Genomic DNA, 14,681 nt, shown 5'->3' with positions numbered 1-14,681 from the left:
GAGATTCCCCTTGAACATCGTGCGTCAACGATTACACAGTTTTGGTTATGTGGAGGGGAGAGAACAACTCATTTTTCCATAGCTTCCTATCGTCGAGTGACAAATCTCTTTACCTTGCGTTACTGTACTTTACCTTCTTTTACTATATGCCGGTTTTCCAATCAAGCATAGAAGGCGATGACAAGGCGCTAGATTGGTGAATATGATAGATATCAGTACTGACCAATCCCAGCAACTCATTTTTGAGAACGCCGCAGATTCTTTCGTACACATATGACTCAATTGTTGCTGTTATAGATGGCATGATAGTTCACAGCAGATAATTGTAGTTGTCAAACAAAATCGAGGAAGTACATATTGTGAATTTTAAATAAACAATTTATAAAGCAACATGTCGTTAGCCGATGAGTTATTAGCAGATCTTGAAGAGAATGATGATAACGATGATATCGCAGAAGAACCAGAGCCGGATTTTATTCCGGCTTCCGTTTCGAAAACCATCGAAGAAGGTTAGCTAGTCTTTGTTTTCATATAATACTATTTTATTTACTAATTAGTATTTACTAATAGAAATATAGTTCCACGAAGTACTGTACTCTCTGAATACTGAACATTAATATATTAATCTTTAATTTACTTGTAGAAATAAAAGTAGCTTCTGTAAGAGAATTGGCAAAGCTTCGTGATTCAGAACAGTTACAAAAAGTAATGTTACAAATAGAAAAATACAGTAAAATTCCTAGGAAGTCGGCAGATATTATTGGGCCTGTTGAGTCTGATCCAGAATATCAACTTATTGTTGAAGCTAATAACATGGCTGTAGATATCGATGATGAAATAGGTATAACGAATGTTATAATTTTTAATAATTGTACAATGCTTTCATACTTATTATATGTTATTCACACAATTATATTGTAATTTATATTTTTCAGCTACCATACATCGGTTTGCTAGAGATAAATATTCCAAAAGATTTCCAGAATTGGAATCTTTAGTTGTTGGTCCATTAGAATATGTGATGACAGTTAGAGAATTAGGAAATGATTTAGATAGAGCAAAAAACAATGAAACATTGCAACAATTTCTTACTCAAGCAACAATTATGGTGGTTTCAGTTACTGCTTCAACAACTCAAGGGTAATTTATATCGTGATAAATTTTTAAGGTATGAATAACCAGATAAAATCTTTTATATGTAAAATTATTTTATTTATAGACAATTATTAACAGAAGAAGAAAAGGAAGCTATTTGCGAGGCATGCGATATGGCAGTAGAATTGAATAACTGCAAGTTAAAAATATTTGAATATGTTGAAAGTAGGATGGCATTTATCGCGCCAAATCTTTCTGTAATAGTGGGTGCATCTACCGCAGCAAAAATTATGGGTATTGTAAAAAGATATATACCTACTTCTTTCGATACAGAGAAATATTTAAACCTGCATTAACATATATTCTGTTGTTAGGTGTTGCTGGGGGACTGACAAAACTTTCCAAAATGCCAGCATGCAATGTTTTAGTTTTGGGATCTCAAAAAACCACATTATCTGGATTTTCTCAAGTAACAACTTTACCTCACACTGGATTTATATATTATTCTGATATTGTACAAGAAACACCACCAGTAAGTTAATATGCAATAACATGTGTGTTAAATGTATCTTTCAAATATTTTTTATTGTTGCTAATTTATCTTTTTAGGATTTACGTAGAAAAGCAGCAAGGCTTGTGGCTGCAAAGAGTATGTTAGCTGCCCGAGTTGATGCGTGTCATGAAAGTACAGATGGTCATATTGGTCAAATGTTCCGTGAAGAAATTGAGAAAAAGCTCGATAAGCTTCAAGAACCACCTCCTGTTAAATTTGTAAAACCTTTACCAAAACCCATTGATCCAGGACGAAAGAAACGTGGTGGTAAACGTGTCAGAAAAATGAAGGAACGTTATGCTATCACTGAATTTAGGAAACACGCAAATAGAATGAATTTCGCAGATGTAAGCTTCTTTCTTTCTTTTTCAGTCGTTTTTTACAATATTCATACTAATGGAATTTTAATGGTTTTATAGATCGAGAATGATGCTTATCAAGAAGATCTTGGTTATTCGCGTGGAACAATTGGCAAAGCAGGGACCGGTCGTATTCGACTACCACAAATCGATGAAAAAACAAAAGTACGGATATCAAAAACGCTCCAGAAAAATTTACAAAAACAGCAACAATGGGGTGGTAGTACAACAGTTAAAAAACAAGTTTCTGGTACAGCATCTAGTGTTGCGTTCACTCCATTACAGGTAAACAATTTATTGTATATATATTAATACATAATTTATTGTATATATATAATATAACATATTGTATATAAATAATTAAGGAAATTTAATATATATATATTGTATAGAATAATAATAAGTATAATATATATATATATTAAATTTCTTAGTTTAACATAATTTTCATTATTAAATTGAATATATATTTGTGGTTACAGGGTTTGGAAATTGTAAATCCGCAAGCCGCAGAAAAGAAAGTAAACGAAGCCAATGCTAAATATTTTTCGAATATAGCTGGATTTTTAAAAGTGAAGAAGACATAAGGAGATTGTATATAATATATAGTGTAATGTATTATCAATTCAGTAAATTTTAACATGTTGAATGCCACGCCAATTTTACAAAATTTGACCGTTGCACCACGATGAGATTTTTATTATGCGAAAATATAATGTAGAAATATTATCTACAGAAGATATGTTACGGTGTATAATCATCATTAATGAATTTTTCTCACTGACGTTACTGGTGACCCCCACGGCGCTGTAGTGCAATTTCATCGATTCACTTATTTTTTGCAATTATCTATTATTTCATATTGTTCTTTCGCGTTGTTAAATAATTGTTCTGTGTTATGTCCCAGAACCTACCATAAACTATAATCCATCTCTCGGTCGTACTTATTCGGACTTGCAATAATCCTAAAGATTACAAGATTTAGCATTTTTTACTTTACTGTCAAGGTCCTTAATTGCCATCAAACATCATTCAAGTCGCAACGTTCCTTAGAGTTATTGTTCATTAAGGTAAAACACGGAAAAAGCGGGTTTTTACCATGTTCGACAGCCACTGGTGAGGGGCGCACATAATACATTTATATTTTATATATAAATAAAATTATTTTTATATGTTTTATCACACCATTGTAGTAACGATAGTAATAATACAAAATTACTATTGACTATAATAACTATTGACATTTGTTCACCGGTGACCCCCACGGCGCCACGGCCAAGTTGAGTCCCGATCACCGGTGATCCCCATGACATTTAACGTGTTAACTACATTTGTTATATATATATATATACATAATTGTGTTTTGTAAACACCAGATATGCTTTATTTATATATAACTGTATCTTGTCATTTAAATAATGACAAAGTAATAGTAACTACAACGTTGCGTTAATATTAATTTTTCCGCACAGCATTCTTTCAATATGATGAGGAAAGTTTAAAAGAATATGTAATAAATTTTTGTTTCTTTGTGTTTCTATACTTTTAGTATTAATAGTAAATTTATTAGGAAGTATTAAATTAGAAACATTTTATTGCAAATTAATATTTAAAATTGTTGCAAATTAATATTTAAAATTGTTGCAATTGTACACGTTAATCAGGAATCTAATATCCTTGGTGAAAAGAGCGGGATATGTTGCCCAACAAGAGCGTAACTGAGAAGAAATATATGTCGTCCTAAGTTTACGTGTATATGATATACGCAGACAACTTACAAATATGATAGATGACAGATGACCTGGTGGTGAACTGATCGTAAAAATAAACAGTGCGAAAGACTAGAGTGGAAAGGTATGCTAGCATAAACGCTTAGAGAAAGAAGGATGGATATACATATATGAGGTGCGTGGAAGAGCGAGAAACGTAGTCGTGGCGGTAAAAGGTAGAGGAAGATAAGAAGAACACCGGGTGGAACGAACGGCAAACCAGAACTGGGTGTCGTAAGCTAATCGTTGAATGCTTTGAGTACTCGTGTGTGTTCTTACTTCGTTCCTCATCTCCTTTGAAGGATGCGTATATTATGCGAAGTTTCACGTTGGTCGTGCGTTGCACTTGATATTACGCGGGAAATGTGATTGTGCATTTATTGTGACACGGAAATCATAAGAAAATTGTTGTGACAAGGTGGAAATTCTGGTTTTTTCGCTGTGGTCCCGTCAGAGAAACCGGTGGCGAAAGAATAAGTCCTGACGACCATGGCGAGTTTTAAAGACTTACAGAATGATTGGTATACGTTATGTCAGGATTGTACTGACTGTTGGACACGCTCTGGTGAGTCTTTACTTTCTTTTTGTATCCATCGTGATTACTAATTTCCAAGAATTATGGATACAGAATATTAAAAATATTAATATAGAATAAATCTAAAAATTTTTTTGATAAATTTTTATAAAATTTTTCATATTTACTTTTTGTTATATCTTGTTTACGACTAATTCCAAAATATTAAAATTATTTTAGTATAAAAGCATATCGGTTGACGACAAATTTCGTTGAAACTGTTACAAAAAGAAGTTTGGGTGTCATAGTGCTATAGTATATATGGAACGCAAAACACTTTTATGTTATTATTTCGGTACATTCGATATACAAAATAAGTCATGTAAATTGCAACAGGTAAAGGTCTTCTAAATGAAATGATGTAATGAAAAATTGTTTGTTGAAACTTTCATGTTCAAATCAATTATTTTTCAATACTTCATTTCCCTTAGGTAACATTCTCTTGTAACAGATCACGTGACACGCCTTGTACATTATTATATTTATATATTTGTATATGTATCGTGCTACCGTGTCACCATCGGGCGACGAGAGGTAAGACATAAGGAAATATACGTACATAACAATACAAAATCGTAATATCATTTCAATATATTTATTGGATATTTTAATTCATATTATTAATCGTTTGATTATTTACTAAATTAAATTAAATATGTAATATGTATAAATACATTCATATTTATAAAGAAAACATTCCCTTATTAATATAATACTAATTCTTGTATTGGAATACTTATACAATTTCTCTGTATAATTTACGTAATCCTGTGGGGGTATTAATATAGATTAAGTCATAAAATACATATCTATCAGTATTCGCGGTTAGATTTTTTTATATCAATTATAATCTCCAATTAACTGGTTAAGTGGTGGTAACGTAGTTACACAATCTTGTATTACATTTCTCGATCATTATCAATGAAATTGTGATAACTTTTCATTTAAAAAATAGTACGTGAAGTCGAGTAAACTGAAACTCGTTATATGTAAGTAAAGTGAGATTTACTTGAGAGATTTTTGTTTTATATTGTATTATTCGCTTTTTTGAGCTTGTGTATTTATGAAACTGAAACCCGTAGGTTTCGTATAATTACTAAATTACGTATAATTTCGAATAAAAATAATTTTGTAGGAATATGTAGATTAATTAGAAATTCATATTTATATTTGAATCGTTAATGTCGATAAATTTTTTATTCAATTAGTATGTGCGAAAGTATACAGCAATAATGGAATGGTATCTTAAGGATCGCTCGCGTGAATTTCTTCAATTATCGGTAGATATTTTTGCAGACGGATAATCTGATTTAAATACTTCATCTAATTAGTGGATACATAGCTACCACGGAGAAAGATCTTTAGATTTTTAATTAATAGGAAGTAAGGTTTATATCTTTTTATGTTGCGTTTTATAATGCAAGGATATGAGCATCAAAAGGAATTCAGCGAAGCAGGTAAATATAGAGAATATTTATTTTTTGAAGATGTGCGAAATTCTTCGTTGTTTATTGGTAATGATATTAACCTTTCAAATTGTAGCATGATGTAACGGTATTTAATTTCGATGAAGTAATGAAACTTGAATTATGTTCAATATGCAAAGCACGTAAATATTTTGTGTTTTAAGTTGTTGTCTAACGCGTAATTACGTAATCTGGTAAGATGTGTTTGTTATGCGAATACTTTCTCGCATCAACAATTCGCAATTCGATGTAACATTATACGAGAAAGCGATGAGATACCACCTCTGGCGGAAAAGAGCAGTCTCTTTTCCTCTCTACAAGTTTTCGATTAACAAAATCGTCCTGTCAAGACAATTTTCATGCGGGTGAAAGTCTACTTACAACTAAACGATACTTGTTTAACTCGTTTTGCTAACGACGCCTATGTGAAGGGATAATAATTTTATATTACTTCCCTTTTCTTCTAAATCAGAGTAAAACAATTTTACTTGTTTACATTTTGTTCGAATTTTCTTTAAAATACAAGGTAGTCGTTCAAATGGTCATTTACTATTTCTCACCGCAGGAAAGTGTTCTATTAATTTCCATATTTAAGTAAAATCTAACTTTTAATCAGTTTAAAGATTGTTGAAAGATAAGCGGCCGAGTAGAGATCGTGCAGAGGTTGTAGATTCCAGAATAGCGAGAATCCGATTTCCGTGAAAAGTCAGGGTATGTACATATATATATATATATAATAGTTTCACTAATTTCGTTCAATCTTATTCCGAGATCGACGTATCCTCCTGGATTCTGATTCGAAGGCTGCATTTATCAGGCAGCAATCCGTGAAACGTTTCTGTATGATAAAAATTATGCGGGAAAAATGAACGAACGTGCTTCGTTGTTCGGTCACGTAACGTGGAAAATTTCATATATGAGCGCCGTACAAGCGTACGCACGTAGTCCTTATCGACTTCTCCGACGACATGTAATCGGTCGATGAATGAAAATTGGTTTACATGCCGCTACATTTGCAGCCGTTGAATACGCATGCATTGATCTCTTCTAACAGGCCTTTATCTTAAGAAGTTTTGTTTCCAGCTCGAGACAACTTTTCTTGTTTAACGTGACTGCATCGATCGTCTTTTCGTGTCAGCAGGTTTCTCTTGCGTCTTATACAGAGTGTATAGAAAATCTAGTTGAATTCTTTAGAGGTTAACGCTTTGACAGTATAATAAAATGACGAAGAGTCGTTTTATAATTATCTTATTATAGTCAACGAAGAAAAATATATTTATCCTCAATCATTTCCAATTTTTAGAACTGAGTTTAGAACTGAGTTAAAACCAATGGATATGAATTTACAGAGATGGCTAGTATGCATCCATCGACATAGCAAGCAATCCATCGTTAGATAACGTGAGATTGACCTTTTCTTTGCTTCTCTCTTTCACGGAATAAATTTCTCTTTTTAAATCGTGTTTCACCTATGTTATTCTTAAACAAAAATCAGTTACTTTCCATCCTCGATGAAACCTCGTCTTTTTTTCTTTTTCTTCGATTCGAAAAATCTTGACTAATCGTTATCACGATCACAGAATTTCTCGTAGTCGTACACGCTTGACTGTAGAATTGAACGAAACCAATTATGCGGTTAGTGTTCCATAATTATCGACTCGTATAGACGATACCGCAACGGCGATCACCATCACCACAATCGATATCTCGCGATCGATCTCTTTGACAAGTATTTGACGCGAAGGAATTCATCAGTCTATTCGATAGTGATCTGAATATCGCGATAGTGAAGTGAACTGCTAAAGTTGTACACTTGGTGGAAGAGATAGAGAGAGGAAACGAATTAAACAATCAGTCGACGACACCGATTGATGTATTAGTTGTAAGTGTTTTATAAAGATTTGTCAGAATTTGGATCAGTGTTTGCTAACCTTTTTTAAGTCGTGATCCTTTCTCGTAATAATCAAATAATTCGCGATTTCTCCATATAAAAAGCATTTCGAATAAAATGTAGCAATTTGTTTTATGTAATTGCGTCTAACTGTATATACGATTTTTTAACGTAATAACAATTCTACTACAAACACTTCTGTGTCATATAAAAGAAGGGAAAAGAACTATGTATTCAGTAATAAGAATTTCAAAAATGTTTGGAATTGTTCCGATTCCTAAGGTATTGGATTACAATTTCGATCTTTTTTCAATTTCTCTTTTATTCGTATCTTTTTTGATAAACCATAGGCGGTAAGATCTCGCATCCGCGGCTCGTTATACAGAATTTCAACTGTTTCCTGCGTTCATGACTCGATTAATGGACATGGGAAAGCCGAAAAGCGTAATATTATCGTCAACGTCATTTGTACTGAGGTGGATAGGTCATGATAGGTACCGAAGAAATACTAGAGTATAATTAACAGTATATTTATTAACAACACTGCCAATATACACTTTGCGATGGAGCTCACGACTGCACTAGCGGTTCGCGGTTACAAGTTTGATTTCTAGACGGTGCGATACGATGTCGATCGAACAGAGTACGCGAAGCGAGTTCGGACAATGATTGCTCAGGATGCGTCGCGGAGCTCTAGTCAACTATCAAACTCAAATCGGTGACCCCGACGTGACCTGAAGCAAAAAAGAGGTGTAACCGTGATGATAGTGCTCCTGAGACTCCAACCGCCGCGAATTAAAACGTTTGTGCGATGGCAAGTACTACGAGGTCGCGAATAGCAGATGCATAGCCAACCAACCAAATGGTCAGCATCATATTATGCCCTCACTGCAGCCCCCGGACATCACGGCATGGTTCGAGGCCGCGGATACAGATTTGCTGTAGGTACCGACTATCGAGGCATTTGGCGAGGTCACAAATTTTACTTTGTCGTCCGTGATATCCGCGCGGCCTCGAATTGCAGGTGAACCATGCCATGATGTCCGGGGGCTGCAGTGAGGGGGCAGCATATGCTAACCATTTGGTTGGCTATGCATCTGCTATTCGCGGCCTCGTTAGTACTTGTTGCCATCGCACAAACTTTTTAATTTGCGGCGGTTGGAATAGTCTCAGTAGCACTATCACGGTCACATACACCTCTTTTGCTTCAGATTACGTCGGGGTCACCAATTTGAGGTGGTATTGTTGTAATGATGATAGTGCTGCTCTGGTGTAGAAAGATGTCGTTACTGGGGTACTGCTGCTTTTCTTCTCATTTTTGTGACGTGGAAGAAAAATCGAACTACGGGCGTCGAGATTTGAACGCCGGTGCCGAACATTCGTAACTAAAGGCGCTAACTACTGCGCTGCCGTCGTCCGGTGGTAGTTGCTGCCGAGTGCCGCCACAGTACTTTGTTTTACTAGATTGAAGTTAGGTTAGGGTTAGATCGAACTATCGATTATTATCGATCAGAACTCTGTAAGAGGTAAAAATCGCGACTGCCCCGCCATATATTATATAAATTTCGAGGCACAGACAACGCGAAACATTCCTTTTTTCCATTAGCTATAGTACGCACATTTAATCATCCAGTAACTCGTAATACCTCGGGTTATCTCGATCGCACTCTAGTAAATACCGTTACTACATAAACTTTCGCGCCATGATCACAAGGGGAATATCTTATCAACTTGACAAGCAGTTTCTATCCACGAATTATGGACAGTCTTCCTAGATCTGCCTATTCGACACCTCGAACCATCTGCCATTTACGGAAATGTAGAATATTTCGTAAACACGGAACATTATTCTTATAAAATGACTTTATCGTAAACGAGGATATAGCATTTGTTTGAAACTGATTTTCTCAGTACGATCGGAAAATGTTATTTTCTCAGCAACCTAATAAAAAATACATCAATCGATATTTTCATCGTTTTGAAGTTTCCATTATTGAACACCCTCTTTTATAAGAGTGACACGTACACATACATGTTCTCATGAATAGTTTATGACATACTCCAGAATAGAATTGTCCTTTCTCCGAGAATTGATTACCTTGCTTTTGTCACACAAGATCTCATTCGTACCTTGAACAACCTTTCTAAGTAGAACAATGCTTTCGAAAGCATTCAAAGGATCGGTTTCAATGAAACAATGTTCTTCCGATCACCGATACAAGTTGTAAAAGGTAATACACAGGTTCGTTGGAAAGTACCAATCGAATGCACATTTTGATCAAACTACAACGTAACACTCTCACGTTACTATTGCCGCGATATCAATGATGGATGCATCGACGAAACTCGATCGCGATCCAGTCTTTTAGGAATTACTGCCAATTAGAAATTGTAGAAGTTGCCATTTATAAGCCTGCACTATGATAAAGAACTTGCATTATGGTTACAGTAGATTTATGGTGCGGGCATATGTGTTTTGTGGAAAAGTAGAACGTCTAAACAACTATCTGTGGCAAGTAGAGGTGGAAATCTAAGCTTTCCTCAGAGAAATATAATATAATTTATACGATCTGTCGTTCGATAAAGTAACTTTGATTGTGTTAAGGACTTATGGCTTGTTTTTGTATCGAGTTATTCTTTTTTCAATTATGTGTGTCACGTATTTACCGAGATTGGAGAAAATATCTAGTATTTTCGTAATTCTTTTTACATTCAATAGATTTGGAGCATTTAGTCCGATCGCCTCTAGGCGTACACGTGTGACTTACATCGATGCATTTTATTGCCACCGACTCGCAGTTTGATCGACGTAGCGTGAGATATATTTATTCAATTACGCACTTAGTACCGAGAGTCGCTCTCTCCTTTGAGTCTTGATTCTTGGATCGATACGGTCCATACGACCGATTCAAGTACTAAACCAGTGACCAATGTATACGACGTGGTCGTTCGTGATACCCTTGAGGCTGTCGTTAATTGGAAAAGAAATTAGTGGTCGTGAGCTTCGAGTATTTTCTTTTTCTATTTGGTGAACTAGTGGCACGCAAAGTCGACAAGTAGCTACTAGTAGGTCGTAACGAGTGATCGAAAGATATACCACGTTTTTTTCTCTTTTAATTGACTGTTTACAGTTGCATCAACTACTGTAATGGATTATTAGCGACACAATCGGAATCACCAAGTCTGAGTTTCATAATTTTTGGTAAAGCAACAAGGTTTCAAACGCGATTTTCTCAAGAACTATGTCCCGAACGTGAACGTGTTATTTCGTATTTCTTCTCCGTTTTTTTTTTTTTTATGAACCGCGATTATTTGCGTTTTATGTTTTATCCTTTACAGGGAATGTTTTACCTTGATTATCTTGTAGATATGTTATTGCATTTTATGTGCATTCTATATATTTTTGCGCATTTAAATTTTCCATAAACGTATTAACATCTACAGGCTAATATTTCATTTCTGTTATGTTACATTATTGAAAATGCAAGTTACATCGTTTAATTTGATATTTAAGATTATGTGAATGAATATAACGTGTATAAGCAAGTAAAATTACAAATCGATTTTAATTACACATTCTGAAAATATATGTATCTATCTTCAGCTTCTCATAGCAGGGTTAACGACGGTAATACAACTTGCACTTTTCACTTACATTTCACAGTGTTCCTGAAAGTTCTCTTCACGTTCTAACATTCGATAACTCGTCATGATGAATATTCATTCCAAGAATTTGTTAAAAATTCCATGGTTTTAATACTAACTTTAAGCGAGTGAAAAGTTCCCAATTTCTTATTTTTATGAAAATTACGTAATTATGTAAATATATTATGAAAGTGTTCATTTGTTATTTGTCAATTGTATTAATTAAAATAAATTATTGTTCAAGAAGAGACAAATAAAAACGGTCGTGCATATTTTCGTTAAAAACTCTTAGGTATTTAAAGAAGCGTTAATGTGGTTTCGATACAATTTAAATTACTATACGTAATTCGTTTCTTATCTGATAACATTTAAGAGTATTTCTTTGGTTGCACTGATTTCATTATGCACCGTGGCAGAAAAATGATCGATACAGCTGGGGAGAGTTGCAAAACAGATTGCTTCTTCCGTTTCTATGAGCAGCAATTGCCTCGATTTCACGCTGTAACTGATTCAATCTATCATCTGATACTTATTAAACTTTTACCTTTAAGGTCACACAAACTCATTTCAAGCTGACCTTTCATGGTTGAGCATCTACTCAATCACTTTTTTAACTTTCTCATGTCTTAAAATTATAAAAGTATTTTAGTAGATTTTCATCGAATACTACGTCTTAATATATGTATATACACCTATGTATTTATATTTATAATGGTATATTTAAAGCTAATATCTAACGATATATTAAACAAGTTTGAGACAAAGAGAAAGAAGAAAGATGTGTTACATTCGCTCGTCCCTATTCAATGAGAGAAAACCTCGAAGTTTCTAATCCCTTAAGTAATAGGAAGACGTATATTAGATTTTTCCATTGAACTTAATTTTTCGAATGTAATGAAAGAACGAAAAAAAAAAAAAAAATTGACAAAACTAGTTGTAGTAGCAAATATCGCGATGATGTCGTATCATCAAAGCTTAGCAGGATTTATTCACGAAACCAATTTTAAGTAATATGAAATCTACGTTTATAAGGTACATTCAACTGTCGTTAAACAGTTTCCTATACCAAATATAAATATAATTGACATACATATAATTGCCTATAACATCGGAAATGCAGGTATATAGGAAAGTAGCTCAAAGAAATTGATTTTCTTCTACTAATGACGCGATGCTTACTACTAATAACCTAGTTTCTAGAAATTCACTGTTGGAAAACGTGCATTTTGATTTGGTAATAAAATATAGTTTGTGTATTTGGTAAAACTTGGAAGAGACTAAAAAAGGTACATCAATGCTGCACGATCTACATTAATGTATGACATTAATTACCCGGTTCGTCAGTTATAGCACACACAGTCGTGGTTTATTTATTTTTGATCGTGTTTTATAATTGGCAGCGTATAAACGAAACATAAAGTTTGTTTGTGTGACCGTATCTTCAATTCTTTTGGAATACTTTATACACACCATATATGCTGTTATTGCATAGTTAATTTAAATAAAATCGGTTGATATTTTTCATTCGGCAAATCATCACGTTTATGGAATAAGAAAACAAGTTCTGCCAAGGCTATTGATTCAGATTAAGTCTTTTAGGAAAGTCTTCAGAAATTACGTGTACGGGAGCTTTATTGAGCGATCACGTAAAATGTTATGTTTCATAAATGAACGAAAATATGCAGATTTTATTCGTAAACTGTAATGTACGGTGGCTTACGAAAATGTTTGAATTTTGGATATTAATAGGAATTTTGTACAAATGTTTTATATGTGTAATAATATAGAAAACGTTGTTCTTTTTATTTCTACATTTTAACCGTACTACAATATAACTGTGTTACATTCGTAAGAATTTCCTGTGATAAATGTTCACAAAGCTTCGTGAGTGTGAAGTTACGGACGACACGACCAAAATATTCGACATCGTCTACTTTCGCTCCATTTCAAAGTTAGTATGATTATACATTATACGCGAAGGATATAATCACGTATACGAGCAAGGAAATTACGTATGATAATTCGTATGATCGCATGTGTCACCTACTTTCACGTTGATTTTCTGCATTCCTATAGATCACTGCATTCAGGGAACATTCATGTGCTGGATGAAAACAAATCCAATTCCAAAGAACAGCGATATTGTTACTTAGGAACTGTTACTGTATATTTATCCGTTCTTTCGCCATTTACTTTCGAATTTTAAGTTAAAGAATTTTTGCATATCCATCTAATATCTATGGTATTACTGTTCTCCTTAGTACCGTTTTATATCATATTATGGTTAATATACAATGCTTTGTCTCAATTTTTAATCTAAATCATCGTGTAAAGTCTGCGTAATATTAAACTAAAGTTTTTATAGACGTATAAAGGTGAGACAAAATAATACCAAACTGTTGGTTAACAAACGTACGATCGGACGATTTTCGTCACACCCTCCACTGAATCTTTAAATTTCACATAAATGCATAAATATTTGCAATCTAGTTACATAAAGGATATCAAATCGCTTTCGATTTCTCGTTATGTTATTAGCATTTCGAACAAGAACGGCCAACGGAGGAATACTTGCAGCTGTAAGTATACACCGATATACGCATATGCATAATGTAGAAGTATTTGTAACTAATAAACGTAATATTGTACACCTGCGGCAGACATTTAAGTGTTTGCGCAATGAAATATTATCTTTGGTCTAACGTATTGGTTATTTAATACGAGATATTTAACGCTGTTGATGGTACTTTGATCACTTTATATAGTTACGTTGTATTCTACGATATTCGCACACGTTTCGTTACTAGACGTACTTACTTACCCTTACGCATCGCCCGCTAAGGAACTATAGAATATCGGTTCATTGGCCCATCGATCTCTGCAGACTTATTCTACTTACAATCAACTCCCTATAACGCAGTTACAACATAGTTCACACTATTCACTCTTTATAGGCACTAAATAACTAATATACTTGTACCTCTGTAATCGTTTGCCTTTTGTAGAGAACAAAGAAGCTATACTTACATTTTTCACGATACTTATGACGATAAAGATTTTAATGAACCAGCTGTGAGGAATTAAGAATTATAAATTCGTGCCTGGTAGATAATATTTGAAAAACTTCTATCATCGCTGACAATTAACGAGCCAGGCAATATTTATTAATATTTTGGCGACTAGAAATAATTTTAAAATTGTTTAATGTTAAAGTGACAATTTTGCTTAAAATTTTACTTATTACGTTTTTTAATAACTTACTCCTACTTTTTCGGATACTGAACATTCTACTGTATAGAGTTAATAAATTTTTCAGAATCTAGTGGAAA

General features: G+C 33.8%; 2 protein-coding genes across 2 annotated transcripts in view; both read left to right on the top strand.

Annotated features, from left to right (window-relative positions):
• Positions 1 to 320: 320 nt before the first annotated feature.
• Prp31 (pre-mRNA processing factor 31) lies at positions 321 to 3,186 on the top strand. The gene is made up of 8 exons (XM_072000782.1): positions 321 to 509; positions 644 to 841; positions 936 to 1,140; positions 1,220 to 1,389; positions 1,470 to 1,627; positions 1,705 to 1,995; positions 2,068 to 2,292; positions 2,490 to 3,186. Exons 1-8 carry the CDS (start codon positions 392 to 394, stop codon positions 2,592 to 2,594), a joined length of 1,470 nt encoding a protein of 489 aa, XP_071856883.1. The 5' UTR covers positions 321 to 391; the 3' UTR covers positions 2,595 to 3,186.
• A 511-nt stretch (positions 3,187 to 3,697) lies between these two features.
• Positions 3,698 to 14,681, top strand: part of Centrocortin (cerebellar degeneration-related protein 2-like) — a 52,402-nt gene continuing 41,418 nt past the window's right edge. Inside the window, exon 1 of the mRNA XM_072000755.1 lies at positions 3,698 to 4,341. Within this exon, the coding sequence (XP_071856856.1) occupies positions 4,266 to 4,341 (76 nt within the window). The 5' untranslated portion in view covers positions 3,698 to 4,265. The remainder of the gene's footprint in view (positions 4,342 to 14,681) is intronic.

The sequence above is a fragment of the Bombus fervidus genome, chromosome 3 (genome assembly GCF_041682495.2).
Source record: "Bombus fervidus isolate BK054 chromosome 3, iyBomFerv1, whole genome shotgun sequence".
NCBI classification, from domain to species: domain Eukaryota; kingdom Metazoa; phylum Arthropoda; class Insecta; order Hymenoptera; family Apidae; genus Bombus; species Bombus fervidus.
Note: the sequence above shows the minus strand (reverse complement) of the source record. Positions and strands in the feature narration are given on the sequence as shown.

Bases quoted from the DNA above. Each gene is read 5' to 3' on its own strand.
- Prp31 (XM_072000782.1), top strand. From the start codon at position 392: ATGTCGTTAGCCGATGAGTTATTAGCAGATCTTGAAGAGAATGATGAT. The intron at 842-935 runs GTATAACGAATG...TATATTTTTCAG, and splicing joins AGATATCGATGATGAAATAG to CTACCATACATCGGTTTGCT. The intron at 1,628-1,704 runs GTAAGTTAATAT...TTATCTTTTTAG, and splicing joins TTGTACAAGAAACACCACCA to GATTTACGTAGAAAAGCAGC.